This window comes from Trachypithecus francoisi, unplaced genomic scaffold, assembly GCF_009764315.1.
Source record: "Trachypithecus francoisi isolate TF-2019V2 unplaced genomic scaffold, Tfra_2.0 Lachesis_group8, whole genome shotgun sequence".
NCBI lineage: Eukaryota > Metazoa > Chordata > Mammalia > Primates > Cercopithecidae > Trachypithecus > Trachypithecus francoisi.
The window spans coordinates 18968966-18982690 of NW_022681473.1; the positions used below are offsets into that span (position 1 = coordinate 18968966).

The window sequence follows — 13725 nt, forward strand, 5'->3', positions numbered from 1 at the left end:
ACTTCTGCAGCAGTTCTCCAGAGAAAAGATTATAGGTAGTAACTCATAATATCCCTTTGGTATCAAGAACTGGTATTTACTGTATACTCGTTGGCTAATATGTTTCATTATCTGGAGCTTGGGACTCATTGCCTTCAGGGTAACTGCCTCAGAGGCGACATGCTAATCCTTATGTGAGTTTCCCTTCCTTCTCTCCAGGGTGACACCATAAAAAAGAAAGAAAGAAAGAAAAAGACACTGTCCTTTTACCCCAGCCTTTGTGTCTCAGGAAGCAGATATATCCAGAATTATATGGTGGCTTTCTTCATATTGCTGAGGTTGTAGCAGTTAGGATAGAGATGATACGTACCTTATTGATTTGCAACTAGTACAAAGTTTAAATTAATTGAGAGCAAGCAACGAATTAGAAAAACTAAAAGAAATAAGTATACTCACATTCTGTATCTGTACACCTACCCCATTCGTTGTTGAAAACCCTGTGCCTGAATTAGTCTGCAGTTATTACTATCCACTTACCCATTTACAAGTGACACCAATATGAGAACTCTTGAAAACTAGAGATTGCCTTTCTCTGTAGTAAGGAGTGTGCTGTATGTACACTAAAGAAATGTTGTGTTCTACAGAGAAACTTGATTGATTATGAGAATTATTGTTTTGTTTTCTTCCGAGGTTTAGCAGCATATTGTTTAGTGGGATTTAGTTTATTATTTAGTTTAGATTTAGTGTCTTAATATCTGTTTTCCCTGTCTCCTAGAAGACTGTAACTACAGCTTCTATGATTACCACAAAGACACTACCTCTCGTCTTGAAAGCAGCAACTGCGACCATGCCTGCCTCTGTGGTGGGCCAGAGACCTACCATTGCTATGGTGACCGCCATCAACAGTCAGAAGGCTGTGCTCAGCACTGATGTGCAGAACACACCAGTCAACCTCCAGACGTCTAGTAAGGTCACTGGGCCTGGGGCAGAGGCTGTCCAAATTGTGGCAAAAAACACAGTCACTCTGGTAAGCCAGCAGCTGCTCCTCATGTGTGATCACATGAGAAGGTTAGGATATGCATTTGTGTAGTATATCCCTTCTAGGCTCCTGCTGGATTTCTCAGTTTCCATCATTCTTCTAGCATACCAAATTCCCCTTTGGGGCTGACAAGGGAATATGGCATTTCTGCTCAAATCACTACAGAAGTGTCCTGACACCAAGGACCAAATTCAGTGCATTATCTGAGGTCAAAGTATGACTTGATTTTAGGGGGAAGGTCTCCTTCACAGAGGCATACACACTGTTTCATTTATGTCTCCCTCTCCCTTCACTCTGTCTACAGTGTTTTTCTGTGAAACTTGAGTGCTTAAACTCTCTTATGCTGTGTTACTGCCTTGGTGAAAACTCACTGATGATTCTTTTAGTTTAATATCCCTTTAAATTGATTGTACCCAGAAAGTACTGGAGTTAGTTGAAGCACTTTAAAAATATTCAAGAAACTCACAAATTAACCGTGTCAGTGCCCAAGTTTTGTTCAGGAAAAAAAAAAAAAATTCCTTTAAAGAGGAAGTACTTGAACAAGAATTTTCATGAGAGTTCTAGGATTGAGCCATTTAGAAAACTGATATTCTCAGAAGCTTGGGAGAAATATATCTAAGTTTTGATGTAAAATTCCTTTAAAATGGCACCTAAGAGCTCTTGGTGGCTTTTGAATGATACCAGTGGTGAGTGAAACTAGAGAGCAATAAAGTGAAGCTTCACCACTTACCCAGGAATCCTTAGAGAAGCAACCAGGTCACTCAACCAGATACTGAGAGTTAGAAAATTTTCTGTAGGAATAAAGCCATTCACTGTTAGCTTGTATCAGGAAAAAGCCTATTTGGCTAAGCAGCAAGGTTGATTTTACTTTGGATCCAGTCTTGACTTTTAAAATATATTAGTGCAAAAGTTCTTGAGTGTCAAAGAAAATTGTCTAAGATTTACTGAGCCTGCTCTGTTCTCCATTAGGTGTAGGAGGAAACAGAAATGTGGTTGGTTCGTTTTATAGGGTAAAGCACGCAGGTGGGAGAGTTAAAAAGTTTCCTAATGCAATGTTAATTCAGATGATGCACTTATGATGAAATGTTGTAGAAAATATTGTCTGATCCAAAGAGTAGTGATGCTAAAAATACTAGCTTTGATACTGAAGAGTGATTGTGCTCTCTGGTTTATTGATCTTCCTCGTTTTTTTAGCAGGTTCAGGCAACACCTCCTCAGCCCATCAAAGTACCACAGTTTATCCCCCCTCCTAGACTCACTCCACGTCCAAACTTTCTTCCACAGGTGAGTAAAACAATGGCAAGCCCAATGATAGATTAGATGGGACAAAAACCCTCATGGGCTCTTTCTAAGTAGCCTGTAATGGGGCTTGTCAGCCCAGCTATCTATCCCATTTAGCTAAAAATTCTGACTGTTGATTTCTGTACCATGAAGAAACTTATTTTGTCATCATGGTTTATTAGCAATGACCAAAGGTGGTAGTAGCAGGGGGAAGTAAAGGAAAGGGAACATTTTCTAAATTTAAAATAATTAAAACCATTATAAACCTTAAACTTACTAGAAGAATTTAGCCAAAGTCTGCCTGGCAGTGGGGAAAGAATGCAATTAGCACTTCTTATTTCTTTCCTACATGCCAAAAAGAGTAGGGAAGGAAACAACAGTTAAACTAACTAGTAGAAACCATTCTTCAGTTCTACCCTGGAAAGGATGGTTTTGAGCATCATGCATTAAGGCAAGGCCTTGCTTCTGAAGGCTCAGGCTAGGGGTCTGTACAGAGGACTTTCTCCCTAGGCCTGAGCAGCCCTGCATTACCATGTTCTTCTGAGAGTGTTCTTCCAGCAATTAGGCTAACTTTACCATTCCCAGTGCCACATGTCAAGATTTCCCCATTCTGGGCCTTGAAGAGTGTTGACTTCCTTGGTAGAAAGGCTGTTAGAGTTACCATCTGAGGCCCTAGTTTTCAGACAAAGAGAGAAGAAGAAGGAGTTTTGTGGTTCGGTGGTGTAAATGATTTCCACGTAGCCTCTGGAGAGAGATTGGGCAATGCTAATACTAGATAAGATGATTTCACTTGTTTATCAGATAAATCCTTAATAAATACCTTAATAAATACCTCACAGGGTAGTCTGAGAGAGCCCATGGGAGGGATACCTCCCTTTTTTTTTTTTTTTTTGCAATGGAGTCTCGCTTCCATCACACAGGCTGGAGTGCAGTGGCGTGATCTCAGCTCACTGCAATCTCCACCTCCCAGGTTCAAGCGATTCTCCTTCCTCAGCCTTCCGAGTAGCTGGGGATTACATGCATGCGCCACCATGCCTGGCTAATTTTTGTATTTTTAGTAGAGACAGGGGTTTGCCATGTTGGCCAGGCTGGTCTCAAAACTCCTGACCTCAGGGTGGTCCACCTGCCTCGGCCTCCCAAAGTGCTGGGATTACAGGCCTGAGCCACTGTGGCCCAGCCTACCTGCCTATTAGAGTATTAGAGAAGGTTCCTTCAAGCTTTCTTTGATGAGTTGACATTCATTCTGACCTAAAATCCTAGCTGAGTTAGCCTGATAAAACTTTGGAAGAAGGATAAAAATGTCCCAGGCAGAGGACAGAACATGTCTGTAGTTCCAGGGTGGAGAAATGCATTAAGTTTAAAGAACCAAAGGAGGTTTGCTGTGGCTGAGCACAGAGGGCCATGTGGCTCATGCAGGCTAGAGTTAGAGTTGAGGTTGGAGAAGTCCACTGGGGCCAGAGCTGGTGGAATAGTGTAAGCTATGCAGGAACCTGGGCCTTATCCTAAGAGCAGCAGGCATTCATTAAAGCTTTTCAGGCAAGCACTTGATGTGGTCAGATTTATGTTTTAGAAAATTCTTCTTGCCTCTGTGCAGAGAATAAATTGGGAATGGTCAAGACTGGGGGTAGGAAGAACAGTTAAGACATTGTCAATAATGGTATTAACCAATGTTTAGAGAATCTTGCTACATACTAGGTACTATGCTAGGCACTTATATGGGGTATCTATTTTAATTGTTACAACAACCCTATGCAAATAGGTATTACTCTTTTTAGGGTAAGGAATCTAAGATTTAGTCCATGTTTTTCAAACAGTGGATCATGACCCACTTGTTGTGAAAGCAATTTAGTGGATTGTAACCAGAGTGTTTAAATAAAATGAATAGAATAGAATAGAATAGGAACTGTTAAGAGTACATAGCACATACTGTGTTCTCTATTTCAGAAAGTTTTTGTTTTTAGAGATATATGTCTATAGGTGCATGCTGATTACAGAGTAAAATACATTTCTTACCGTTAGTAGCACCCACCACAGGGTTATTTTAAGTTCAGCCAAATATTCATAGCAACAAGACTTTCATGGGCCACACTTGGCACCAGTCTACTTGGAATGATACAGGACAGAAACCACAGCTTGTGAGCAAGATAGCATCAGACGTTTGTCTTCAATGAGTCCATACAGCAGTCCCTACAGCGGTCCAAGGATAGCTCAGGTGTAAGGAAATAAGCTGCTTCCCTAAGACAATGGGAAAGCCACCTTGGCATAGAAGCCTTATGCCCACAGGAGCCAATGTATCTTATAAAAACTACATAGGCATGGCTTTCAAGGTCCCCACAATGGATGTGCCCAAGTTATAAGAGTCACCCCACTTAGGGAAGCCCAGGTCATGGGGTCCCCTCAAGCCCATCCAGATTTGATTTAGCAATAAGGGATTTTTTTTTTTTTAAGATGGGGTCTCACTCTATGACCCAGGCTGGAGTGCAGTGGCGCTATCTCAGCTCACTGCAACCTCCACGTCCCGGGTTCAAGGAATCCTCCTGTCTCAGCCTCTCAAGTAGCTGGGATTACAAGTGTGTGCCACCATGCCTGGCTAATTTTTGTATTTTTAGTAGAGACGAGGTATCACCATGTTGGCCAGGCTGGTCTCAAACTCCTGGCCTCAAGTGATCCACCAGCCTCAGCTTCCCAAAGTGTTGGGATTACAGGTGTGAGCCACTGTGCCCAGCCAGTAAGGGGTCATTTTTATCATAAGCGGTTTTGCCTAGTAATATAGTTGACATTCTTACCCTTACCAGGTTTCCAGGAGAGCAGAGCTAAAGAGTTAATTGAAGGTCAAGCCTCATGCATAAGGGGAAAGGGTTTTGCTCACAGGGTCGCAGTTTTAAAAGTTTGAAAAATACTGGTTTATGGCTGGCCGCAGTGGCTCACACCTGTAATCCCAGCACTCTGGGAGGCCAAGGCGGGTGGATCCTGAGGTCAGAAGATCGATACCATCCTGGCCAACATGGTGAAACCCTGTCTCTACTAAAAATACAAAATTAGCTGGGTGTGGTGGCGTGTGCCTGTAGCCCCAGCTACTCGGGAGTCAGGGGCAGGAGAATCACTTGAACCTGGGAGCCGGAGGCTGTCATGAGCCGTGATCGCGCCACTGCACTCCAGCCTGGCAACAGAGCGAGACTCCATCTCAACAACAACAACAACAACAACAACAAAACTGGCTTATAAAAATCAAGTATGTTACCTGAGGTTACACAGCCAGTGAGTGGTAGAACCAGGATTTGAACCCAAGCAAGGCTGACCTCATGTTTTTAACTGTAACTTTTTTTCACTGTTTTTAGTGAGCCACACATAAACTAGGATAGTGGATAGTAGAGTGAGGATAGAAGTAGACAGATTTGAGAAGTATTTAGAGAGTAGAGGGTGGAGTAGAAATCATTAAGAGTGATTCCGAAGTTTGTCAAGAAAAGGTCTCTTACTGAGGCAATTATAGGAGGAAGAGAGGATTGGAAGAAGAAATTAATGAGTCTTAGACATGTTGATTTTGAATTTATGAGATACTCAAGTTGAATATAATTCTGAAGTTCAGGAAATGTCTCAGGTTCTGAGGTAAAAATGTGAAAGTCTTCAGTACACAGATGGTAATTGAAGCCGTGACATGGGTGAAAGGTCCTAGGAATAATGGGAACATTGGGAAGAAAAGGGGTACCATGGGAAAAAATCCCAAGAAATAGTCACATTTAGGATGAGGCAGAGGAAGAGTAAGCCCACAAAGGAGACCGAGAGGAGGAGTGGCCAAGAACAGGGAGTTAGAGGGCCAGAAATGGGGGTAAGCTGAAGCTGTGAATATGAAGAAATTTCAAATATGAGTTAAGGCTATTGGCAACATTATGACTATACTATGCACAAGTTCTGGGTGGGACCAGTCTCTGGATTAGGCCTTTGAGCTCAACCAGAAGAGGTGGCATGGTGTAGAAGAGGGAGCTCAGGGTTTAGAATCAAAAGCTGTGTTCTAGGGTGAGGTAAGAACCTCAAGAGCTGATGAGTCTTATATAAGATTGTATGCCCTGAGGTCTATAGAATTAATATACCAAAATGAACATTAGTAAGTATATTAAATACTATTTCATACATAGAGTGTGGAAGATTTGCTTTTATAGGACTTGAGCAGCTTAAGTAATACAATAATTATTCTCTCTTTCCCCTATAGGTTCGACCCAAGCCTGTGGCCCAGAATAACATTCCTATTGCCCCAGCACCACCTCCCATGCTCGCAGCTCCTCAGCTTATCCAGAGGCCCGTCATGCTGACCAAGTTCACCCCCACAACCCTTCCCACATCCCAGAATTCCATCCACCCCGTCCGTGTCGTCAATGGGCAGACTGCAACCATAGCCAAAACGTTCCCCATGGCCCAGCTCACCAGCATTGTGATAGCTACTCCAGGGACCAGACTCGCTGGACCTCAAACTGTACAGCTTAGCAAGCCAAGTCTTGAAAAACAGGTACAGGCAGAGTATGTACCTGCTCAGGGCAGTAGCCTTGCCTTTGAGGCATTTGGCTGCTGGGCTTTCTCTAAATACATTTTCTCAAGGGCTCTTCATCTCACCACCATTGTCAGTAAGATGTCGCTTATGTGCGATAATTCATCCACGTGCAGAAGGGTCATTCTTACTGAAGAAAGTTGGGTTGCTTTTCCCACCATCCCCTCGTAGATGGGCTGGGATTCCTGTGTGAGTGAGCTCCCCCTGGTGGTTCTGATGGGGAAATTCACAGGCTCTGCTACCCTCTTGTCAGGAAACACAGATGAGGTAGTAAACAGAAAACGCCATGTTAGTTTCGGCCCAATAAGAATCCAGATGAAGATAGGACTGTGAAAGTCAGAAAGAATAAAACAGGGGAAGGGATTTCATTTCAAAGACTTTTCTTTGATTGTTACAGATAACGGGGAGCCAAACAAAAAAAAATTAAAATTTCCAAAAAGCATTCTGTTAACTTTAGAGGATGCAGACATTTTAGCTCGAATATTGAAACATTCCATTTATATTTCCTGAAGTCAGATTTTATCTTAAAAAACGAGGCTAGAGACATACAAGTAACCTGCAAAAATACTTGAAGATTCTGTAGCAGAAAGACCTCTGAAAACAACAAAAAGGACTCATAGGCAGTTGCCGTATCCTATTTGAAAAACGACTACTGATGAGAAAGAAGAATTTGGCAAAGAAAAGCATTCTCTCTCAAGAAAGTTGCTTTAAAAAGTCATCGACCTATTTCTAATTGTTCAGTCTTGACTTCTCATTTATCTGAAAATTGTGGTGATCCTGAATCTTCTGCTTCTGGATGGACCATGATTCAGAGAGGCTGTTCAGATGCTGCCTGCTGCCTTAGTCTTCTTGAGCAGAGGCACCTATGCATAGAGTACTAGGCCTTATACCCAGGCAGCTCACCAATGCAGTAGACCTTGCACTCAAGAAGCTCTAGGTATCAAAATCTGTGCTTAGGAAACACAAGAACACATACATCTCAATTCCTGGGGAACCTATTCAAACCCCAGGAAGAGCTTTAAGAAACATTCAGAAATAAATTACTTGTTGTTATTATTTTTTGAGACAGAGTTTTGCTCTTGTTGCCCAGGCTGGAGTGCAATGGCGAGATCTCAGCTCACTGCAACCTCCACCTCCCAGGTTCAAGCGATTCTCCTTGCCTCAGCCTCCTGAGTAGCTGGGATTACAGGCGTGAGCCACCACACCTGGCTAATTTTAATATTTTTAGTAGAGACGGGGTTTCTCCATGTTAGTCAGGCTGGTCTCAAACTCCCAACCTCAGGTGACTTGCCTGCCTTGGCCTCCCAAAGTGCTGGGATTACAGGCATGAGCCACCACGCCCAGCCCAGAAATAAATTATTTACACATATTTTAAAACAGAAAATTTCAAACTTATTGACAGCAGAACTTTGGTATTAAGCTACTGAGAGCCAGATGCTCAAGCTTATGAGTTTGGGTGGGGACATGTTGTCTTGCACTGGCTCTCAAAGAACCTCTGAGGAGCCTCAGTGTTCCACAGAACCTGCTTTCACAACACTATTTTAGGTTATTAAATATTATTTCTCTTTACCTCTTTTTTTGATAAAGGTATTTTTAGGAGACAAATTATTTTGGTTTCATTTTTACATTTCTGATTACAAAGATAATACAAGTTCATTTTTTTTTTTTTTTTTTTTTTTTTTTTTGAGGCAGAGTCTCGCTCTGTCGCCCAGACTGGAGTGCAGTGGCGCAATCTCGGCTCACTGCAAGCTCCGCCTCCCGGGTTCACGCCATTCTCCTGCCTCAGCCTCCCGAGTAGCTGGGACTACAGGCGCCCGCCACCTCGCCCGGCTAGTTTTTTGTATTTTTAGTAGAGACGGGGTTTCACCATGTTAGCCAGGATGGTCTCGATCTCCTGACCTCGTGATCCGCCCGTCTCGGCCTCCCAAAGTGCTGGGATTACAGGCTTGAGCCACCGCGCCCGGCCTACAAGTTCATTTTTAAAACAAATTCAGACATTACAAAAATATGAATTGTAGAAAGTGCTTTTCCACATAATCTAAAGAGAGAATAAACTTTTATCATAATTTTACCCCCAAGAGTTAATTACTATTAACAGTTTAGATTATATTCTTACAGATTTTTTTTCGTTTCTTTTTTTTTTTGAGACAGAGTCTTGTCATCCAGGCTGGAGTGCAATGGTGGGATCTCGGCTCACTGCAACCTCCACCTCCCAGATTCAAACAATTCTCCTGCCTCAGCCTACCGAGTAGCTGAGATTACAGGTGCCCACCACCTTACCCGGCTAATTTTTGTATTTTTAGTAGAGACGGGGTTTCACCATGTTAGCCAGGATGGTCTCGATCTCCTGACCTCGTGATCCGCCCGTCTCGGCCTCCCAAAGTGCTGGGATTACAGGCTTGAGCCACCGCGCCCGCCTACAAGTTCATTTTTAAAACAAATTCAGACATTACAAAAATATGAATTGTAGAAAGTGCTTTTCCACATAATCTAAAGAGAGAATAAACTTTTATCATAATTTTACCCCCAAGAGTTAATTACTATTAACAGTTTAGATTATATTCTTACAGATTTTTTTTCGTTTCTTTTTTTTTTTGAGACAGAGTCTTGTCATCCAGGCTGGAGTGCAATGGTGGGATCTCGGCTCACTGCAACCTCCACCTCCCAGATTCAAACAATTCTCCTGCCTCAGCCTACCGAGTAGCTGAGATTACAGGTGCCCACCACCTTACCCGGCTAATTTTTGTATTTTTAGTAGAGACGGGGTTTCACCATGTTAGCCAGGCTGGTCTCGAACTCCTGACCTCAGGTGACCCACTTGCCTTGGCCTCCCAAAGTGGTGGGATTACAAGCGTGAGCCACCACGCCTGTCCCCCAGATATTTTCTATGTACATGTAAAACATTTTTTAAGCAAAAACCAAAATCAAACTATATATTTTGTAATTTGTTTTTTTTTCCTACTTTAATAGATCTTAAACATCTTTTCATGTCCTGGCCTTCATGTTGATAGAGCTTTTTATTTTAATTATAATATTACAAAAAGATATCCTTGAATTCTTAAGAATTAAAATAATTTCTTTTGTAGCAGTAAATTTCATGTTCTCTTTCTCTTCTTTTTTTTGAGTGCAGTGGCACCATCTTGGCTCACTGCAAGCTCCGCCTCCCGGGTTCACACCATTCTCCTGCCTCAATCTCCCAAGTAGCTGGGACTACAGGTGCCCGCCACCACACCCGGCTAATTTTTTTTATTTTTAGTAGAGACGGGGTTTCACTGCGTTAGCCAGGATGGTCTCGATCTCCTGACCTCGTGATCCGCCCACCTCAGCCTCCTGAAGTGCTGGGATTACAGGCGTGAACCACCGCGCCCGGTCAATGTTCTCTCTTTTTGGTCTAATAAAGGAATTCAGTCATTGTTATTTTAGTTTGCTGGGCAGCCTGGTGTAATAGTCTTAGAGGTTACCAAGCCCAATCAGCAGAGACTCTCTTTACACTAGACTGCATTCTCTGGATTCTCTTACTTTGTTTCTTTCAACTAGCCTTCTTTTCTATTTATATTTCATTTCCAGTATCACATTTATAGCCAGTAAGAGATCTCATAGATCTTAGAGCTAAAGATAAAACAATGTAATGTTTGTAGCCATGGAAGAACCTGTTCACAGAGTTACCAAACCTGTATCCAACGTTCTCTCTGTGACCAGGCTAAATGGGTTCCCTTTTGCTTTCTGCTATTCCCTTTAGATAATAACATCATTCATTTAATAAAAATGTGTTAAGTGCCGGTTGCTATGCTGCATGTGGTGTCTATATATAAGGTGGATAAACTAAAGCCTGTACCCTCACGGAACTCGGTTTCTAGTGTGTTTGGAGCAGGCACTGAGGCTGTGTCTCCAGGCGAAGGAAGCATGGCCTCCCACATTGGCATAGGAATGGGAGAAGGCAATGCCAGTTATAACAGCAGTGGTCTCGTGTGTCCTTCCCCTGTCAGACATAACCAACTTCCTTATCCACCCCAGATAAGAGATCTTATCCCTTATTGGAAACCACATTACATTGTGGCTCTGAGAAAACAAGTGGTAGGGTTTAAAAATCTCTGAAGCTGAAGACTTGTTTTAGACAGAAAAGTAGATGAAGCCAGAAGACTTATGATAGAGCCTCCACATCACCTCCCTTTGTGTCCTTGTCCTCTCCAGTGCTCTAAAATGGGACTAACACCTGTTGGTGATGAAATGAGATAAGGTATTTAATGTTTATTAGACTGTGCCTGATGGAGTTCTTAGGAATTATGTTTCTTTCTTCTCTACCCCACTGCACACCCTGCAACAAAGACTTCTATGTATGTCGTCAAGGCGGAGCTACTGAAAAATATCCGAGGTTCTGTGGGGAAAAAAATTGCCACATTACCATAAATATTTTTCATAGAATCTGCACAGTATCTTCTAAAGAGGAGTACTTGCAAGATAATAATATTATCCGATGTATTATCTTCAAATTTCTGTTTTCTCTGTTTAGTAAACCCGTGCTGATGCCTCCCATTACCCCAGTTTAATACTGGTGCTATAGTAAGGAAAATAGATCCAAGTGACCAAACCATGGGTTTTGCTTTGCGTTCAATCCCAATCTGGATGAACAAAATTATCTGGACATTTATTTGCATCTGCCTAACTTTGATTTTTCATGCAGACAAATATATAAAGTGTACTTGATTAACTTCATTCTAGGTTTGTGCAGAGTTTTTGGATTCTTTTATGATACCAAAAAGAACAGGAGTTGCAAATTCTGATAACCGTGGGTTCGAAGAGGAGATGTAAGTGAGTGAAACAGGCTAGGAGTAAACAACTGGATTTTTTATTTATTTTTCCACTTTCAGTGGGAACATGAGTATAAGAGATATCCCATGTTTATTCTTAATTCCCCTTTAAAATAGTAAGTTAGACAAGCGTGATAATAATTGACAATAGAAAATGGAAGAAACTGTGGCAAACTGCACAGTAATATGTTTCATCTCAAGGAAGCAGCTGCTGCTTGGCAATAACAAACTTTTATCACATGGAGACTTTTTCAAGAAAAGCCTGAAATCCAGCTGTTTTTAAAAGTTGCCTAGTTGTTAAAATACTGGTAACTGTTTAAACACCATATAGGCAGAAAATAACATCTGCAAGACAACTTTGAGTCTGCGTAATGGTTTATAATCTCAGAGACCAAACTTTAGGTGCATCAAAGAGATATCCATGAATTCTTTTTTGTTTTCTAATCCAATGTTTTCTTTTAAATTGAGGTGAAATCACATAAAATTAATCATTTTAGAGTAACAGTTCAGTAGCATTTAGTATATTCACAGTATTGTGCAACCACCACTTCTATTAAGTTCTACAACATTTTCATTACCCCAAAATAAAACCCAGTATCCATTAAGCAGTTACTTAACTTTTGCCCTCCACCCTGCCACTGGCAATCACCAATCTGCTTTCTGTCTCCATAGATTTACCTGTTCTGGATATTTCATATATATAGAATCATACAATATGTGATATCTTATGTCTGGCTGCTTTCACTTAGCATGTTTTTGAGAGTCATCCATATGGTAATACGTATCAGTGCCCTCTTCTGTTTTAAATGGCTGAATAATATTCCATGACACGTATATACCACAATTTGTTTATTCATTCATATGTTGATAGACCTAGGAAGAAATCATAAGACATTGGTTGGTTCCACTTTTTGGCTATTGTGAATAGTACTGCTGTGAACATTCATGTGCAAGCATTTGAATGACTACTTGTTTTCAGTTCTTTGGGGTATATACCTAGGAGTAGAAATTGCTAGGTCATACAGTAATTCTGCTCAGCTATTTGAAGAACTGCCAAACTGTTTTCCACGGCAGCTGAATCATTTTTCATTCCCAACAGCGGTACATGAGCGTTCCATTTTCTCCACATCCTTACCACACCTATTACTTTCCTTTTTTTTTTTTCATTTATAGCCATTTCAGTGGGTGCAAAGTAGTGTTGATGTGCATTTCCCTAATGACTAATGATGGTAAGCATCTTTTCATGTGCTTCTTGGCCATTTGTACATGAATGAAAAAAGGTCTATTCAAATCCTTGGCCAATTTTTAAATTGGGTTGTTTTTCTGTTGTTGAGTTGTAAGAGTTCTTTATATAATCTGGATACTAGACCCTTACCAGATAGATAATTTGCAAATATTTTCTCCCGTTCCGTAGTTTGCCTTTTTGCTTTCTTGATACAGTCCTCTGATACACTGCTGATTTTTGTCTTGATCTTGTACCCTACAACTTTGCTGAATTTGTTTATTAGCTCTAGTATTTGTTTTATGGATTCTTTGAGTTTTTTTCTGTGTAGGATCATGTCATCTGCAAATAGAGATTTACATCTTCCTTTCCAATTTGGGTGTCTTTTATTTCTTTTTCTTGCCTAATTGCTCTGAGCTAAACTTCCAGTACAATATCAAATAGCAATGGTGAAAGCAAACATTCTTGTCTTGTCGCTGATCTCAAGTGGAAAGTTTTCACCATTGAGTATGATGTTAGCTGTGTTTTCATAAATGTTTTTTCTAAAGTCAAGGAAATTCCCTTTTATTCCAAGCTTTCTGAGTGTTTTTATGAACAGATACTTGAATTTTTTAAATAAAAAATGTATGTGTATAAGGTATACAATATGATGGTTTGATATACGTAGTAATATGATTAATATAATCAAGCTAATTAATATATCTATCTCCTCACATAGTTAACCTTTTTTGTGTGTGTAGTGGGGTGCTACATTTTGACAAATGCTTTTTCTACACCAATTGAGATGTCATGGTTTTTTTTTCCCTTTGGTTCTGTTAACGTGGTGTATTATATTGATTTTCTTACGTGGAACCAC

The 13725-nt window shown here is 41.0% G+C and overlaps 1 protein-coding gene across 24 annotated transcripts in view; it reads left to right on the plus strand.

Moving 5' to 3' along the window:
- PHF21A (PHD finger protein 21A) overlaps positions 1-13725 on the plus strand; it is a 197798-nt gene that overhangs the window by 153043 nt on the left and 31030 nt on the right. For 14 of the 24 annotated variants that reach the window (XM_033204622.1, XM_033204610.1, XM_033204612.1 and 11 more), the window contains 3 exons: positions 755-1006; positions 2213-2302; positions 6507-6800. In XM_033204622.1, the coding sequence (XP_033060513.1) occupies positions 755-1006; positions 2213-2302; positions 6507-6800 (636 nt within the window). The remainder of the gene's footprint in view (positions 1-754; positions 1007-2212; positions 2303-6506; positions 6801-13725) is intronic. The other 10 variants (XM_033204619.1, XM_033204621.1, XM_033204607.1 and 7 more) reach the window with 3 other exon arrangements.